The following is a 16,046-nucleotide window of genomic DNA, read 5'->3' as shown; positions in this document are numbered from 1 at the left end:
TTATTTTTCATGGAATTTGCATATGTTCTGGTCCATTATGGGAGCTGCTCTTATCAGGACCAAGGACATTTCTTTTAGGGTATCTGTCCAGCTCCCAGCCTTCCTGCAGGAGGTCATATGGTCCATCCCCCTGCCCTCACTTAAGTCCAGGGAAAGAGGTTTCTTTCATTTGGAGCATCTGTTGGGTTGGAAGTCCTTCTCCAAACCTGAGTCCTTCCTGCTGTAGGGAAAGCCTCGGCCTTCCTGTGATCTCCTCCTGTTCCCTCAGTGTTGGGAGATGCTCACAAGCCCCATCCTTGGCACCCAACATCTTCATAGGCCCTGGAAACCCCATCTAGTTTTCACCAGGGGGAGGGGACTGGGAAGCATGCTTTGGGAAGGGCAAGTGTAGGATAATGGGGCTGCCCCCCAACCCTGGGCCCTTTGGGGGTCTGATGAGCCAAGGCACCCTTGTAGCCCCAGAGCCAAGCAGTAGAGAGAGCCAGAAGAGGCCGCTAGAGATGAGATCTGAATGGGACAACTGCTTGTGGGGACAGCAGCAGTGGGGAGGAGCGGGGCTGGAAGGAGCTGGGAGACTGGACTGAATCACTCCAAGGTCTGCTCAGGACCACAGCCACCCCCTGCACACTGTCAATCATAGCCACATACGGTCAACGGGACCCAGGTCTGGGCAGCTGGGCCCTTGGTGCAAGCCACCGGCCCATCTGGGGAGGATTAGGGCTCCAGCCAACAAGGTCAGCTATCCCCTTTCTGGCTGGACCCTGCTCAGCCTGGCCAGGAAGTCTGGGGGCTGGGCAAGCAGAGCCTGATCTGGGGGGCAGTAAGGAGGGAGGGTGGAGCATGGAGAAGCACAGGTAGCCTTTTTGGCAGCCCCAGCCCTGGCTTTGGAAAGGTCTAGGCAGTTTGCAGAGTCCTCTTGCCCCAGTCGTCCCATTGACCCTCATGAATGAGGTGGCAAGGCAGGTACCTTTGGCCTCATATGGATAGATGTTCAAGGCTCAGAGAGGGTACAAGCCTGGCCTGAAACCGTTCAACATATCTCATTCTTTCTGGGGTCTTCAGCGTGCAGTAAAGACCACTAAGGCTTCCTCTTCCCCCAGGAGGTCCAGCTGTGAAGGAGGGTGCATTTGGTGTTTTCTGCCCCTCCATCCCGACTTCCTTCTGCTCTGTGTCTCCTCTTTTCCATCCCCTGGTATCAGGCATGTGCCTGACAATGGGATTTAGTAAACGGGTTCAGAGGAAGGAGTTAGGGCCTTAAAGGGTTAGTTCTCTTGGGAGTGCTTGCATTTTCTAAAGAGGGCAGGGCTGAGCATAAGTCATGCTCAGATGTGGGGTTTTAAGTCTTCAGCCTCTTCTCTCCTTTGCTGGTCCCTCTTGTTCTGCTGGTATGCTCCTTGTTCTGCTGGTAGGACTGTCCTGGAGGAGCTGTGGGCCAGGGCCGTTGGAGACAGGGCCTCATAGTTTGGGCAGTCACTTAAGTAATTTCATCACCTCCTGGAGCCTCAGTTTCCTTATCTAAAAATACCACCCAACTCCCAGCTCCCACCCAGCCACCAACTCCCAAGGCTGTGAGTTGACTAAATAGGACAGTGTATCATTGCTGAGCAGAGAGCATCACCTATGGGAAGATTCTCTTAGTTCCTGAGGGAGCCATACTGGCTGTGAGGGACGTGTAAATGGGAGCGGGCTGGAGGGGCTGGTGGAGCAGGACCTATATGGGTGTTCTCCCCTAAAATCAGAGGAGATCTTAGACAACTCTTAGACCAGCTGCGACCCAAAGAAAGGAATTTCTTATCCCTCCCATTCCCCCTGTCTGCCTGAGGTTATTTATTCATCTAACAGAGATTTATTAAGCACCTACTATGTGCCAAACTGGTGAGCAAAATGGAAATAGCCCCTGCCCTCAGGGAACCTCAGTAGAGCCTAGAGGGGAAGAGAACCATTTCCTACAAATACAGACATAAGCCTGGGCTGGGCCAAGTGCTCTGAGGTTATGGACTCTGGTCTGATCCAGAACTGTGTCCTCAGAACCTTGGCGCTTAGTAGGCACTGTGATACTTGCTCAAAGAAGGCCGCCCTGAGGAGGTGATGTCAGAGCTGAGGCTTGGAGGGTGGGAGTTAAAGATGGTTTCATGGCTTCCTTTGCCTTCTTCCTGGGTCCTGTCTCCCTCCTAACCTCCTCCACTCAGGCCAACAGTGAGCATCTCTGACAGGGATATCAGAATCTCCTGGTGTCCTGCACAGGCCTTAGGTGGCCCCGAGCACTGGGATGATTTGCCCAGATGGTGCATGTATCTGCCCCCCTTTTTGCATATGTTCTAGAATTGAGTTCAGCCCAGAGATGGGGGTTAGGGGGTGGTCTGGATGGTGGATGAAGGTGTGGGGCCTGCTGACCATCAGGAAACCTGACCATTGGGCTGGGCAAGCCTCTCTGGCCTCATTTTCCCCTCTGTTAAGAGGGAATGATTAGAGTCACTACCTATGGTGCCAGCTGTGGGGCCTCTTGATCCTGTCTGGGAAGGGCAGGCCACTAGGCAGACTGCGGACCAGCGAGAGGGAAGGTGTCAGACACGAGGGCAAACCATAAATAGGCCCCTCTCCCAGAAGACCACTGAGAGTTCAAGACTGGCGCGGGCACACGCGGAATGAGGGCAGAGACTCCCGCCAGGAGAGAAAGGCACTTAAGGGAACTGCTTATTAGCATGAAATGCAAATGAGCCCGGCCTCATTTGCACAACTCGGCGCCGGATTCGGCGAAAGGGCAACCTGGGAGGCAGCAGCCGCTCTGCCCTCCCTACTGCACTCCCCGCAACCCGCCCGGGAGGGAGCTGAGACACGCACCCCACTCGGCGGGAGCCGTGGGTGGCGCAGCCCTAGGAGAGCGAAAAACGCCAGGGAGTCGGGGGTGGGGGTGGGGGGATGGCGGGTGTAGGAGGTCATCCGGTCCATCCCTCTGCCTCTCCTCAGTGGCGTAAGCGGCCGCGAAGTCTCAGGAGAGGGAACTAACTGACTTGCTTGGTTCCGCTGTGTCTACCTCCCGCAGAGGTGGGGAAGCGCTTCCCGACGTCTTAATCCTCGATGCCCTCCCCGCCCCACTTCACCCCAGCGCCCAGAACTCCGCTCCCGGGTACCCACAGCCTTTAGGGGTAGAGCTGGCGGCAAGAGGGAGCTGGGGCAGAGAGAGCCGGGGGACTCAGGAAAGAGAGGCGGGAGGAGGGCCGGGGTACACGTGCGCGCGCGCGCGTGGGTAGCAGCAGACCATCGAGGACCAGCTCCTGGTAGGGTGGAGATGTGCAAGGAGAGTAGCCCCGCCAATCTCCTGTCCTGCGGACAGCCTCCGCATAAGCCATTTTGGAACTCGGGAATGAGAAACTGAGGCACGGAGTGGGGGCTTGGTGAAACTTTGCAGGTTAAGAGTCGGTAAAGCCCAGATCTATGCTTCTACCTCCTCCCACACACTCGAGACCCTGGCAGGTCCCTTCGCAGGAACATCCCTCTGCTCCGCAGCTGCTCTTGGAGATCCGGGCTCTGGGTCCCGCGTGACCTGCCTGGGGCCATGTGTTCAAGCACGAAGCCCTCTCCTGAAGCTCAGGAGTGTCAACATGAGATCAGGGTCAGAGGGTTAGGGTTAGGAGATTAGGGTCAAAGTCGCAGAAATGGACCTGGGAGGAGGAACAACAAGCTCAAGAGGTTGGTGGAGGCCACGCCCAGACCTTGACTGCCTCAGCCTTCCCTGGGCTCCGCCCGTTTTCATAAGACCAGCCTCCTCCAGCCTGAAGCCCTACCCCCGGGAGTTCCCGCTCCGCTCGCCCCTTCCTCAGTCCCGCTCCCAGGCTCAACTCCAGGGTGGGATATTAATCCGGTAGAGACCCAGGATTTCGCTCTGGGACCCTGGTCACACCCCTCACACCGGGCTGTCTGCCTTCCTTCTGCACCAGGCCCGCCCAGAGCTGAGCCCCGCCCTCCGGCTGCGGTCCAATTCTGGGGTCTTGGACAAAGGATGCCCGGGGGCCGGCGGCGCTATCCCGGGACCCCGCGCCAAATACTCTGATTCCCTGGGGCTTCCTCCAGAGGAGTCCCAGAGCCCCCACTGGCCAATAAGAAAGTGGGTTCGGTCTGGGTAGCCGTCTAATTGGCTCCAGTCTTCGGGAGCGGACACCAGTGCCAAGGGGAGGGGAGAGGGGCGGTCCCGGGCTTTGGGGTGGGAACCGGATTCCAGCTGTGGCTCTCTCCTCGGCGCCCCCGCCCGCACTGCCACGGCAGCCGGCCAATGGGAGTGCGGCTCGGGGCCGGCGGCGCGCGGCGATTGGCTGCGAGGCTGGCTGGGGAGAGGCGGGGCCGAGGCTTGAAGTTGGAGTGAGGGATCCAGCTGTGGTGTGCGCCGGGCTCCTCGCCGCCGCTTTCGCTTGCTCGCTCCGCGTCTCGGCCGGAGGAGGAGGCAGTGGTGCCGGCGACAGCTACGGCAGCGGCACCCACCGCGGCGGCTGCGGCGGCGGCATCTCCGCCTCCACCCCCGCCCGGGACGGCCCCCTACCACCTCCCCGCCCCTCCTGGACCGTGAGCCCGCCGCCGGGTGGAGAAAGGAGCCTCCCCCAACCCCCTCCAAACCCACCCCCAAAGAGATTCCTCCTCCCCTCCCCCGCCGCCGCTGGCGCGGAGCCGGGACGATGCTGACCCCTTAGATCCTGCTCCAGCTGCGCCGCGGGAAGAGGGGGCGCCCCTCTCCGGCCCCCCCCCACCCTCCACCCCCCTTCTCTCTCCCCCTTTTGGGGCCGCTTCGCCGAAGGTAGTGCCGAATCTGGCGACCGGAGCCTGGGCGCGAAGCGAAGAAGCCGGAACAAAGTGAGGGGGAGCCGGCCGGCTGGCCCGGGGGGGCCCAGAAGCCCTGGGGAAGCGGGACTCGCGCCGGGCGGGGCTTCCCTGCGACCCGGCGCCCCGCGGGCAGCATGCCCCTGCGGGCAGGGGGAGCTGGGCTGAACTGGCCCCCCCGGGGGCTCAGCCTGCGCCCTAGAGCTCCCCAGATGCGCCCCCGCCGGGGCCCCCCGGTTGCGTGAGGACACCTTCTCTGAGGGGCGCCCCTTGCCCCTCTCGAAACCACCCGGGGCCCCAGCTGGCCAGAGGATGGACGAGGAGGAGGATGGAGCGGGCGCCGAGGAGTCAGGACAGCCCCGGAGCTTCATGCGGCTCAACGACCTGTCGGGGGCCGGGGGCCGGCCGGGGCCGGGGTCGGCGGAAAAGGACCCGGGCAGCGCGGACTCCGAGGCGGAGGGGCTGCCATACCCTGCACTGGCCCCGGTGGTTTTCTTCTACTTGAGCCAGGACAGCCGCCCGCGGAGCTGGTGTCTCCGCACGGTCTGTAACCCATATCCTCCGGGGCACGACCGCCGGGCTGGGGGGCCGCAGGGGGGCGGGCCGCGCCGCCTGAGGGGACCAAAAGCCAGGTGAGTCGGAGAAGTGAGCCCGGAAGGTGGGCAGATGAGAGGGGGGCTGCAAAGGAGGGAAGGGGGCTTCAGAGTAGGAGCGGAGACGGGAGTAGGTTTGGCTGATACCCCAGGCGAGCCCCACCTCGGTACCCACACCTTAGTCCTCCTTGGGGGGTTGGGATCCAGGCCAGGAAAAGAGAGGAGACGTGCCCTACTGGTGTGCAGCTGGATGCTCTCCAGATGTGGGCAGGGGAGGGTCGTCATCCTCCAGATGTGGGGAGCTTCGGGAGCCTGGGAGCTCTATTCCGCCCGCCGCCGGTTAGCGAGCTGGGTTTGGTTTCCGAGCTTGGGGGGTGGGGTGGGGAGGAAGCTGCGGGGACGGGGGAGGGGGGGGACCGCAATCTCCTGGGTTTCCCTCCTGCCCCAGCTCCAAAGTTTGCGGTGGATTCTAGGGTCTGATTCCCCCACCCCACCCCACCGGCACCCGCCCCGACCTGGTCCTTGAGGCTGACGTTTTTACTGCCCCTGAGGGAGATGTTGGGGGGCGGGGACCAGGTCCTAACCCCCCCACCCCCACCCCGCGGGTTGGAGGCACAATAAGGAGATTCCGGCGGCGGCTGATGTCAGGAGTGCAGAATGAGAAAAAGATGTGATGGAGGAAAGCCGTCTGCCCCCAGAGCCGGGGTAGAGACCCTTTCAGTAGGAGCCCAATGCTCAGAGTGCCTCCCTTTTCCCCAGTTCTTTATTCAATGCGGGGTGCTTAAGGTTGGGTTGGGGAGTTTTGTGCCAGATATTTTCTTGTGGAGGGAAAGACTGTGGTAAGAGCTTTGGCAAGCGGGGGATGGGATTAAACCGGTCCAAGTTATCCATCCCTTTTCTATGGGAGTGCTCCCGCCTGATTGCAGAGCAGGTATGGGAGACCGCAGCCTTCCAAGAAACTACTGGGGGGACAGTGAGACTCTGAGCTGGTTCACTGGGGAAGACTCGGGTCCACCACCCCATGTGTACTCCTTGGATAGGTTTGTGGAATGCAAGCCCCACATCCCAGGGGGATAGATTTAGCACTGCCCTCTATCCTCTGCCCCGTCATGAATTGCATGGGAGACCCCAGCCCCCTAATCCCCACGGCCTCTCCCCCTTGGCCCCTAGCACAAAGCACTGCTTGACTAATGCCTAGCTCCAGGCTGCGTTAGGTCCCGCCACTGCCGGAAGGGAAGGGGGGGTACGCTGCCATCCCTGGTCTTGACAGCTTCTCCTGGCACTTTCCTCCCAGCTCAGAGGCTCTTTTGGACTCAGGGTGGGAGACGTCGGGTCTCCCTTGTAACCCCTAAGAGCCCAACCGGGACTCTGCTTTGGGGAAGGGGGGGAGCTTGGCACCGCCCTCACTCTCTGCAGCTCTGCTGCCTCTAGTGCGCAAAGCAGGGATGTGAGCTTGGGTCCCCCCCAACCCCCATCCTCTACACCCTGTGGGTCTTTAGGAAGCTCCCCTGGTCGCACGCTCTCTCCATCCCCCGCCCTTCCTTTCTCTCTGAGCTGCAGAAATAGAGGGCTGCCTCCAAGGTGTGTGGACCTGCTGAGCTGGCACATCTTGCCCACTCCGCCCCCCCCCAACCCCCGGCAACCCCAGGCCACTTTCTCAGGGGTAGAGATGGGGAACAAATGTCTCTGAAAAGAACAGGCTCAGGGCATCCCTCCTCTCTGCAGCTAATCACCCACCTTCTCCATGAATGTAAAAAAGCACCAGACCTGTCCCCTCCTTCTCAGGAGCCCCCTGGGGGTGTGTGTGTGTGGTGGTGGGGGACTGTGTGTAGAGAAATCTTCTCTCCCTTTTCCCTCCAAAACAACACAGACCTCTTGGCTAGCATATCCCCACCTGCCCTATCTTCAGGTGCTAGTGGATGGTCTGGGGTCAGATTCCTTCCTTGAGGTGTTCTGGGAGGGGGCAGTTGGAGAGGGCTGGAATGATGGAAGAGAGGTGGAGGCCCAGTGCTCATCTTGGGAGGGGGGAGCAGGCTTCCCGCTAGGGTGGTGGGAGTCTGGGGTGAGGGGCATTAGCATCGCTCGGTCTGGACAGCCCGCTAAGCCTGGATTGGCTGAGGATGGGTGGAGAACAATTTCTTGGTAACGGGGCTGCCTGAGATGTGCCCTCACCACTCTCATCACACCCATGTATCAAGGGAAACCTATGTTTTTCACTGCTGGAGGGGTTCTGGACTGACTTTTGGGCCTCAGTCTTTCCCTCTCTCTTTTTGGTATCTGCGAGGCTTCCCTTGGCTGCACCTCTGGGCCTGAGGGACATAAGGACACCTCCTCTCAACTAACTGAAGCTAGTTAGGCTCTTCTTGGCATGTTTCTCAGCCCCTTCCTCTCTTAGCCTCTTTAAGAAACCAGGTTTCCTAGAGAGGAGATCTAGACCCAGGTGGGAAGTGGTGTGTAAGTGAGTGTGTGAGTGTGTGTGTGTGTGTTGGGGAGGGAGGGATGGCAGCAAAAGGAAGGAGGGTCTCGGAAGTGGTACTGGGGAGACTGGGGGTTCACGGTCAGAGTCAGAAAGGCCCCCCTCCTCCCAGGCTATAGGGGAGAGAGTGTGTTGGACTTTCCAGTATGTGTTTCTGCAAGTGTGAGGGAGTGCGCTTCCCCTCCCGGGAAGGGGATCCTGAGCATTCCCTCCCCGGCTGTTGTGTCACATCTGGAAGTTTGTGTAGGAGTTTCTCCAAGCTCAGAGCCCAGCACAGCTTTTTCTCATTTGGAAATCACAGGCTGGCATTTGGGATGCCGAGAGGGGGAGTGGGAAGGGGGCCAGAGGGGGAGAAGGGAGCCTGCCAGGAGTTGGGGGAGGAGAAGGGGGAGGCCTGAACAGCAGGAGCCCTAATGGCTTCCAGAAGTGAGTGTGAGTGTGTGATCACTGTGTGTGTCTGAGAGTGTGTGCGTCTGGAGGGGAGGGGGCACCAGGCATCTCTGGAGCTTTCCTCGCCACTGTCCCAGTGTCCCAAGTTCCCCTGTCTCTCTTACCTAGGGAGAAATCTCCATTTTGGTCCTCAGAGGAAATGGAAGGGGGGTGTTCTTCCTGTCTCCTCACCAATTCCCTCCTCTCATTTTCAAACCCAAGGCTCTCCAGAGGGAGTTCTGGGGAGAAGGGCTGGGGCTGCAGCACTGAACTGGGCTGAGGGGGCCAGAACACCTCCTGGCACTCTTTCTGTCCAGGCCCACCTTCCTTCTCGGCCACATACACACTCTGCTCCACGGAACTGTCAGGGGACTCCCCATCATGGAGAGTGCCAGTTGGAGCCATTCCTGGGATTACCCCCACCACACAGCCCCCCTTCACCCCTTGCCTGCTCCCGCCCCAGCTCTCACCCCGCCCTGCCTGCCTCAGCCAGGATGGCGACAGACACAACTGCTCACACACGCAGACATACACACACACACACTCACACACGCAGACATACACACACACATACACACAGAGAGTCACAGACGTTTGAATCAGCTTTCTGGCCTATTTCCCCTCCCAAAGATTCCAGCGGGCCAGCTCTCTTGTGTCTCTGTGTCTCTCGTCTCTGTCTCTGGGTGGGGCTGGCTGCCTTTCTTCGGGCTGCAGTTTTCAGTTCAGCTGGAAACCTCCCTCCCCACACACCCACACTCTGGAGCGGTCGGCGGGCAGACCACCGGGAAACAGGCTTGTGGGAGTCAGGGGGGGCTCGGCTGGGGGAATCCCCTTTTCAGCCTCCCTAGCAGGAGCCCCCTCCTGAGCCCCTAGATCTCACCCCACTCTGGGGAATGCTGAATCCCATAGACACCAGCCTCTCCGGGGGTGAATGAGGCAAGCACCCCACCTTCCCAACGAGTAGTAGGAGGCCAGGATTCCTGGGTCCAGGCCCTTTACCTCTTCAGTGCTCCTAGGTCGCAGATTAGCAGGCTCCTAGCAGAGAATGGGACAGCTTGGGGGCCTGCTTCCCTTCTCAGTCATGCTCTGCCCTGAGCCCCCGTGCCCCTGGAGGTGGTCCAGCCCTCCTCCCTCCTCATTCTACCTTCCTCTCCCTTATAGCTGCCCAACTAGGCAAGGGCTCTAGATAAAGCCCCACAGAGAGGACTAAGTTGTCAGATAACATGCTCTAGTTCTCTCTCCTGGAGGGAGAAGAGGAGGAGGGATGGAAGTGGGGTTCCTCACCCTGCCATTTCCTTTTTTCTCTGCTTTTGATGGTGGGCTGTGGGGAGACGAAAGATCCTCACTTCTCCTACCCACCTCCCCCTTTGGGATCCACTCCAGCCCGGACAGTCACCATAGCAACAGTAGACATGTGACTGCACAGGTCTCATAGTCACTATGGCAACCAATGTCCCCCATTCCCTTGGTTGCCATGGGGATTTGTCACATGGTTCCCCCCAACCTGATAACCTGTGGGTCTCCCCACTTACCCTTCCCTGCGTGAGGACAAGACAGCAGCCTGGGTAAGGGGAGTTCATATGTGAGGGGGGGTCCCTTTAATTACCATGGCAACAAATCCACACCACCTGGTGACACATCCTCCTGTTGTTATGGCAACAGAGGAACATGGCACAGTGACATACGGCCATATTCCCAAGAAAATGAGCCCTACCCTGAGAAGGGTAAAAGACCCCCCACCCTCATTAATTATTCCTTAATTCAGATTGTCCCAAATTTGCCTGTGCCTTGGTGTTTTCCCTGTCCATGTATGTTTACCTATAGGGAAAGGGGAGAGGTGAGAGGGGCAGGATGTACCTGGGAGTAAGGTGAATTGCCAAGAAGGCTCTTGAGAAGGGGTTTCTGTGGTTAAGAGCTGGAGGTGGGGTTATTTGGAGGCAGACTCTGGCTATAAGAAGCCTCAGCGTGAGCATGTGTAAGGTGGGGACAGAAAGAGGGACAGCTCCTTTATGGTGTCACTTCTCCCCCCACCCCCACTCATCATCAGTTCATCACTATTGAAGCAAACAAGGGAGGAAAACATGAATGGGGAGATACATCTGGCTTCTAGGCAGGGAGGTTGATTGACTGATTGACTCATTCATTCATTCATTCACTCTTCCCATGTATTGAGCATCTGCTACATGCCAGGCACTACTCTAAGCTCTGTAGGGGCTTGGGTGTAACAGAGTGCCCGTGCCTCAGCGAGGGAGACGAGACAAGGGCACAGATGACATGGTGGACTCACTGCCATTAGAGGGGTCCAAACAGGTGTCCCGGGAGCCCCTCTTCCCAGGAGAACTACCCACCTGTCCCTATGTAGAGACATCTGCTCATATGGGTCCCTTCCAGAACCCTCTTCCCTACAGAGGAGAGGAGGGGGCTAGGTTGGGGAAAGCAGGCCAGTTCTTGAAGGTAATCGTGTCCTTCCCTTTTCAGATGATGGTCCCAAAGGAGCTCCCTCCCTGTCCCCTTTTTTCCAGGCTGACCCCTGGCTGACCCTTATTCTGGGGATAGATCCACTGGGCTCCGGCTCCACTCAGGAAAACAGCTCCATGGAAACAGAGCACTCTTTTTATTTCCCCCTTCCATCAACTTACCCCAAAAGCCTAGAATTTTTTTTTTAACTCTTATTCCTGTGAGGATGTAAGATTAGGGAAATTGTAGTGCCTTGGGCATTTAGGGTACCTGCTGGTGGGAAGGGATGTGAGTCTGAGGGAAAAGGGCCTGGGTGACAGGAGGGGGCAGGAGGGCTTTGAGGTGATTGAGTGTGGGCTCCCGGAGAGGGGGTGTGGTCTGAGGTTCAGGACAGAGATGGGGTATGGCTGGGATCAGCTTCAAGGTAAGTCCCTGGGTCCCTGGCCAAAGCCTTCTCACTCTAGAAGTGGAGTTATGACAGGAAGATTCCATCTGCTCTGGGCGCTCTCTGTCTCACTGAGTCTGGCTTGGTGGGTTGTGCTGTGGGCTGCCATGACACCCTCCCCACCTCCATCCTCACGGCCTTCTCCTTCCCCTGGCCCCCCACTCTCTGCTTGTTTCTAACCTCTTTACTCTTCCCCACCCCTCTCAGGTTTTCCTTGAGAAAACAGGATGCTTGGTCACTTATCTGTGAGTCTGGTGCCCAGAACTCTCTAAGGTCCGGAGGCCGTTTTCTACATCCTCCTGTAGATGGGCTGGAAGTGAGCCCCTTAATGAAATCCACTCTGTGGAAAGACTCAGGTTTTAGAAAGACCCCTCTCTCCCCCTTGTTGCAAAACAGAGTCTGTTGGTCCAGGGTGGGGCTTTGCTGGAAGCCATAAGAAGGTGTGATGGTGGCATAGTCTGTATACAGGGTACCGTCTGCTCTGCACAGGCTGGGGGCTTATGTCCAGCGCAGGGCCTGGTGTGTAGTGGGTCCTCATTATTTAACTGTGTGAATGTGTCTGGAGGCCATCTGAGGGCTTTGAGAGGCCAGGGGCTGGCTGGGGAAGAGGCAGCCTGAGGCTCCGGTTCTGTGGTGCTTGTCTGCCTCGGCCTGTCCGTCTGGGGCCAGTGCGGTCGTGACAACCCCTTCCCTGCAGCCTAAGCAGCTATGGAAGCTGCTATCCCAGATCAGAAGCTTGGAAAGCTCAGTCTCATCTGGGTCTCTCCTGTGACCTTCAGCACATGACTTCTGGGCCTCAGTTTCCTTGGGTTCTGGGGAAGGAGGTGATCTAGCCCGGATATTTCTCGGGGCTGTTGTGAGCATCCAATGTGGCATGCTGTGAAAGTGCTTGGTAAACTGTAAGGCAAGCATAATCCGACTTTAGGTTTGTGTCACACATTCACATACATTATCTCATTTGCTTCTCACATTTTCCCTGTGAGGTAGGGAGAATAAGATTCAGATTCAGCAGCAAACTCTTGGTGCCTGGCATTTCCACAAGCACGATCGATTTTATCCCCCAAATGGCTTGTGCAAATAGTCAGGGTATTTGTGGCTTTTCCTACTTTACAGAAGAGGAAGCTGGGTCCAGACAGAGAGGTGAGATGAGCCGAGGTGGGACCAGCTGGCTACATCTGGCTGCCTCTCAGATGGGGTTGGCAGGTCAGGCAGTGGGAGGTGCTTGGGCAGGGCGTGGGGGCCCGGGCTCAACTCCAGCCTGGCCAGCTGTTTCCTTGACCGCCTGGTACCTGGTTTGAGCGCATCAGCATGTTGGTCATCCTTCTCAACTGTGTGACCCTGGGCATGTTCCGGCCGTGTGAAGACATCGCCTGTGACTCCCAGCGCTGCCGGATTCTGCAGGTAAGCATGTGTGTGGTGGCGGGAGGGGGCAGCTCCTGATCTTTATAACCCTGACACCTTCTCTGCAAGAGGCCCTGAGCCCAGAGGAGGGGGTGGGGGTGGGGTAGGGGGGTGTTCCCCCCCACACCTTTTCTCAGTTTCAGCAGCCTCTTGTCCCCACATCAGGCCTTTGATGACTTCATCTTTGCCTTCTTCGCTGTGGAGATGGTGGTGAAGATGGTGGCCTTGGGCATCTTTGGGAAAAAGTGTTACCTGGGAGACACTTGGAACCGGCTTGACTTTTTCATCGTCATTGCAGGGTGAGGGCCTGGGCTTGGAGCAGGAGAGCGAAGGATCAGATTGGTCCCTTCCCCAGGGCCAGTTCTAGGCCCGGCCCCCTCCCCCAGCCCAGCTACAGTGCTGCTTTCTCCCTGGCTGTCCACCAAGGGTCCGGGGCTGTCCTATAGTGCTTGAGCCAGTACTTCTCTGAATTCCAAGGCCCCTCCATCCACACCCTCCTCTGTTCATTCTCTGATAAGGAGTCTGTCCTTGGCTTAGGGGTGGCCTTGCCCCCAGGGAGAGAGCTGGCTTTTCAGGGTCCCTTGGTGGAGGGGGAGGACTCCTGCCCCACCACAGCAGGATTCCTCATTGACCTCTTTTGACCCCCACGGCGGCCTCAGACTCAAAGGGCCTCCCTTTGGGCCCCTCCCTGCAGGATGCTGGAGTATTCGCTGGACCTGCAGAACGTCAGCTTCTCAGCTGTCAGGACAGTCCGTGTGCTGCGACCGCTCAGGGCCATTAACCGGGTGCCCAGTGAGTGACCCCTCATTCCTCGGCCCCCGGGCAGAGAACCCCAAGAGGAGATATGGGAATCTCAGACCCCACCCCTACCTCCTGGCCACTCACAGGCCTCATGGGGGCCTGGAACACTGAGGCAAGCCCCCTGAGAGAAGGGCTCAGTGGGGAGCTGGGTCACTGGAGCCCAAGGGAGCCCACATCCGGGCTGCGGCCCCTTACCCCTCATTTCAGCCTGATTTTAGGTCAGAGTCTCAGGAATGTCCCAGATGACCCCTTCCCTTCAGCTAGACCACCCTCCCTCCAGTGGAATAGGGGCGGGTGGGAGCAGGGTGGAGAGGCTGGCAGGCCAGGAGGAGTGGGTGCAAAGTGGGATGGCCTTTTCTAGCCAGAACCGCCTCTCATGCGGTCTGGTTCTCGTTGGTGAGACAGCACTGGCCACCCCGAGCATGACTTCTCTCAAGACGGCCGCTCCATGCCTCATCCTTCCGCTTGTGTCCCCTTCCTCTTCCCACCCCCTTCCAAGCCTCTGCAGCAACTGAATGCTGGGACAATTATCTAAATTAAACCGCATTAGTTTCTGAGCCAGCCAGGCTTTGGCAGCTCCAGCTCCCCTTGCATCCCGCCCCCCACCCTTTCTCAGGCCCCCTTTGCAACTCCCCAACCTACACAAGCTGCAGATGGTCTCTGCTGCCATCCCAGGAGTGGGGTGGGTGGGGGCATGTTTCTGGGGCTCAGTGTCTGATGTAGCAGTAGCCCCCTTTGCTGCGTGTGCACGCGTGCCTGTGTGTGTGCCTGTGGTGTGTGTGTGTGTGTGTGTGTGTGTGTCTGGGTGGGCAGAGCTGCTCAATGTGTCCTCCAGGCATTGGTGTATGTTGGTGTTAACAGGAACCCCAGATGAGGGGCACGTCTTCCCTCCTCTCGCGCCCCAGGTGATCGCTGGCAGATTTATAGGCCTCTAACTACCGGTGTAATTCCCTTAATGCAAACCCTGAGGAATTGATCTCAGTTGGAGCACAGAGGAGCTGAAGGGGGCTGGGAGAGGGGAGAGGGGAGAGGGACTGAGTGGCAGGGGCGGGGCAGGGCCACTTCAGTCACCAGGAGGAGTAATTAGCAGCTGCTTAGAAGCTTTTTCCCTGGAGGGGTCAGGGGGCCACGAGTGTCACTTTGGGGGTCGAAACTAGCCACCAGAGGTCTGTGTGCTTGACAAGGGTTTGGTGGCCTGGGAGCTAGTTTAGACGTCCTAGATCTGGAGTGGGGAGGGAGGGCAGTATCCCTAACAGCATCTTAGGGGCAGGTTTGTGGTGGCTTTCCCCGTGGAAGGGGTTGTTAACTGGCGGCCACCTGAGGAAACAGCCTTGTGTCTCCTCAGGTCCTGATGTGAGGATCTGGACCAAGCAGAGACTAGACTCAGGGAGGGGGCTCAGAACCATGGTGAAGTGCAGGGCATCTTGGCCCCTGCTGAGGGCTTGGCTCTCAAAGGGAAATTCCTGCCTGCTAACGTCCCTGCTGGGGTTCTCTGCCTTGGTTTCCCCAATGACTTTGGTGTCTATAACTTAGAAAGGTCAGGTGATTATATCTGGTGAGAGAAGGAAGTAGGGTGGGAGTGTGTGTGTGTGTGTGTGTGTGTGTGTGTGTGTGTGTGTGTGTGTGTTGGAGAGTGGGATGCGGAAGCAGAGAGCCTGGTTAAGTCCTGGCACCTACACTTAGCAGCTCTGTGGTACTGGACAAGTCATGTTAGTTCTCTGAGCCTCAACCCTCATCTGCAAATTGGGGTGATATCAGCTCTGTGATGATGTTGGGAGAGTTAAGTGGGATGCGGTGCTGGAGGATGCTTTGGAAACTGCGGCCACTCTGCTCATCCTTGGTGGTACTGTGCTCTGACTGGTGTGGGCGGGCCAAGAGGGATAGTGGGTAGGGGTTAGGGGCTGCGAGGGCTGCCTGCAGAGTTAGCAGTGTCTGTTGGTCTCCCTCCAGCTTGAGCCGGGCTGTCTCAGCCTCAGAGGCCCCGGTGGGCCCCCTCTGGGAGTGCTGCCAGGCCCGTGGCAGCCAGCCTAGCGCGGCTAGCCTGGCGCCCCCAGCGTGGCTTCTGCCCCCACAGGCATGCGCATCCTCGTCACGCTGCTGCTGGACACGCTGCCCATGCTGGGCAACGTCCTGCTGCTGTGCTTCTTCGTCTTCTTCATCTTTGGCATCGTTGGCGTCCAGCTGTGGGCAGGGCTGCTTCGTAACCGATGCTTCCTGCCCGAGAATTTCAGCCTGTGAGTGGCACATGGGCCGGGAGGTGACCTGGGAGTGGCTGTGGGGCTGGGACCTCCCTCAGTTCCTGCTGCTGGTGACATATCCGTTCTCTTATTAGTGACATGTCTGGTTGTCAATCTTGGCTACACACTGGAGTCACCTGGGGAGTTTAAACAACGGCAAGGCCTCATTCTCCCGGCTGCCCATTCTAATTTCATGGGTGTGGGGTTCAGCCTGGGCGTGGGGATTTTTAAAAGCTCCTCAGTGAGCCTAAAGTGCAGCCACGTTGGGAACCTCTGCTCTAGGATGGAGACTTCCCACATCCCGACTCTGGAGTTTCACCCTCAATCTGCATGCTCCTGGCGCACCCCATCCGCACCCATGAATCCCTGCCCCTTCCCAGTGCTCGCCCTGTGTGCCT

General features: G+C 58.4%; 1 protein-coding gene across 14 annotated transcripts in view; it reads left to right on the top strand.

Moving 5' to 3' along the window:
- Window positions 1-4,355: 4,355 nt before the first annotated feature.
- CACNA1G (calcium voltage-gated channel subunit alpha1 G) overlaps window positions 4,356-16,046 on the top strand; it is a 63,604-nt gene continuing 51,913 nt past the window's right edge. For 7 of the 14 annotated variants that reach the window (XM_082372535.1, XM_082372534.1, XM_082372537.1 and 4 more), the window contains exons 1-5: window positions 4,357-5,363; window positions 12,499-12,610; window positions 12,776-12,909; window positions 13,305-13,402; window positions 15,486-15,645. In XM_082372535.1, coding sequence (XP_082228661.1) covers window positions 5,122-5,363; window positions 12,499-12,610; window positions 12,776-12,909; window positions 13,305-13,402; window positions 15,486-15,645 — 746 coding nt within the window. In that variant the 5' untranslated portion in view covers window positions 4,357-5,121. Of the gene's footprint in view, window positions 5,364-12,498; window positions 12,611-12,773; window positions 12,910-13,269; window positions 13,403-15,485; window positions 15,646-16,046 lie in introns of those variants that run through there. The other 7 variants (XM_082372531.1, XM_082372533.1, XM_082372532.1 and 4 more) reach the window with 4 other exon arrangements.

Source organism: Balaenoptera borealis (assembly GCF_965194805.1).
Source record: "Balaenoptera borealis genome assembly, chromosome: 20".
Lineage (NCBI taxonomy): Eukaryota > Metazoa > Chordata > Mammalia > Artiodactyla > Balaenopteridae > Balaenoptera > Balaenoptera borealis.
Note: the sequence above shows the minus strand (reverse complement) of the source record. Positions and strands in the feature narration are given on the sequence as shown.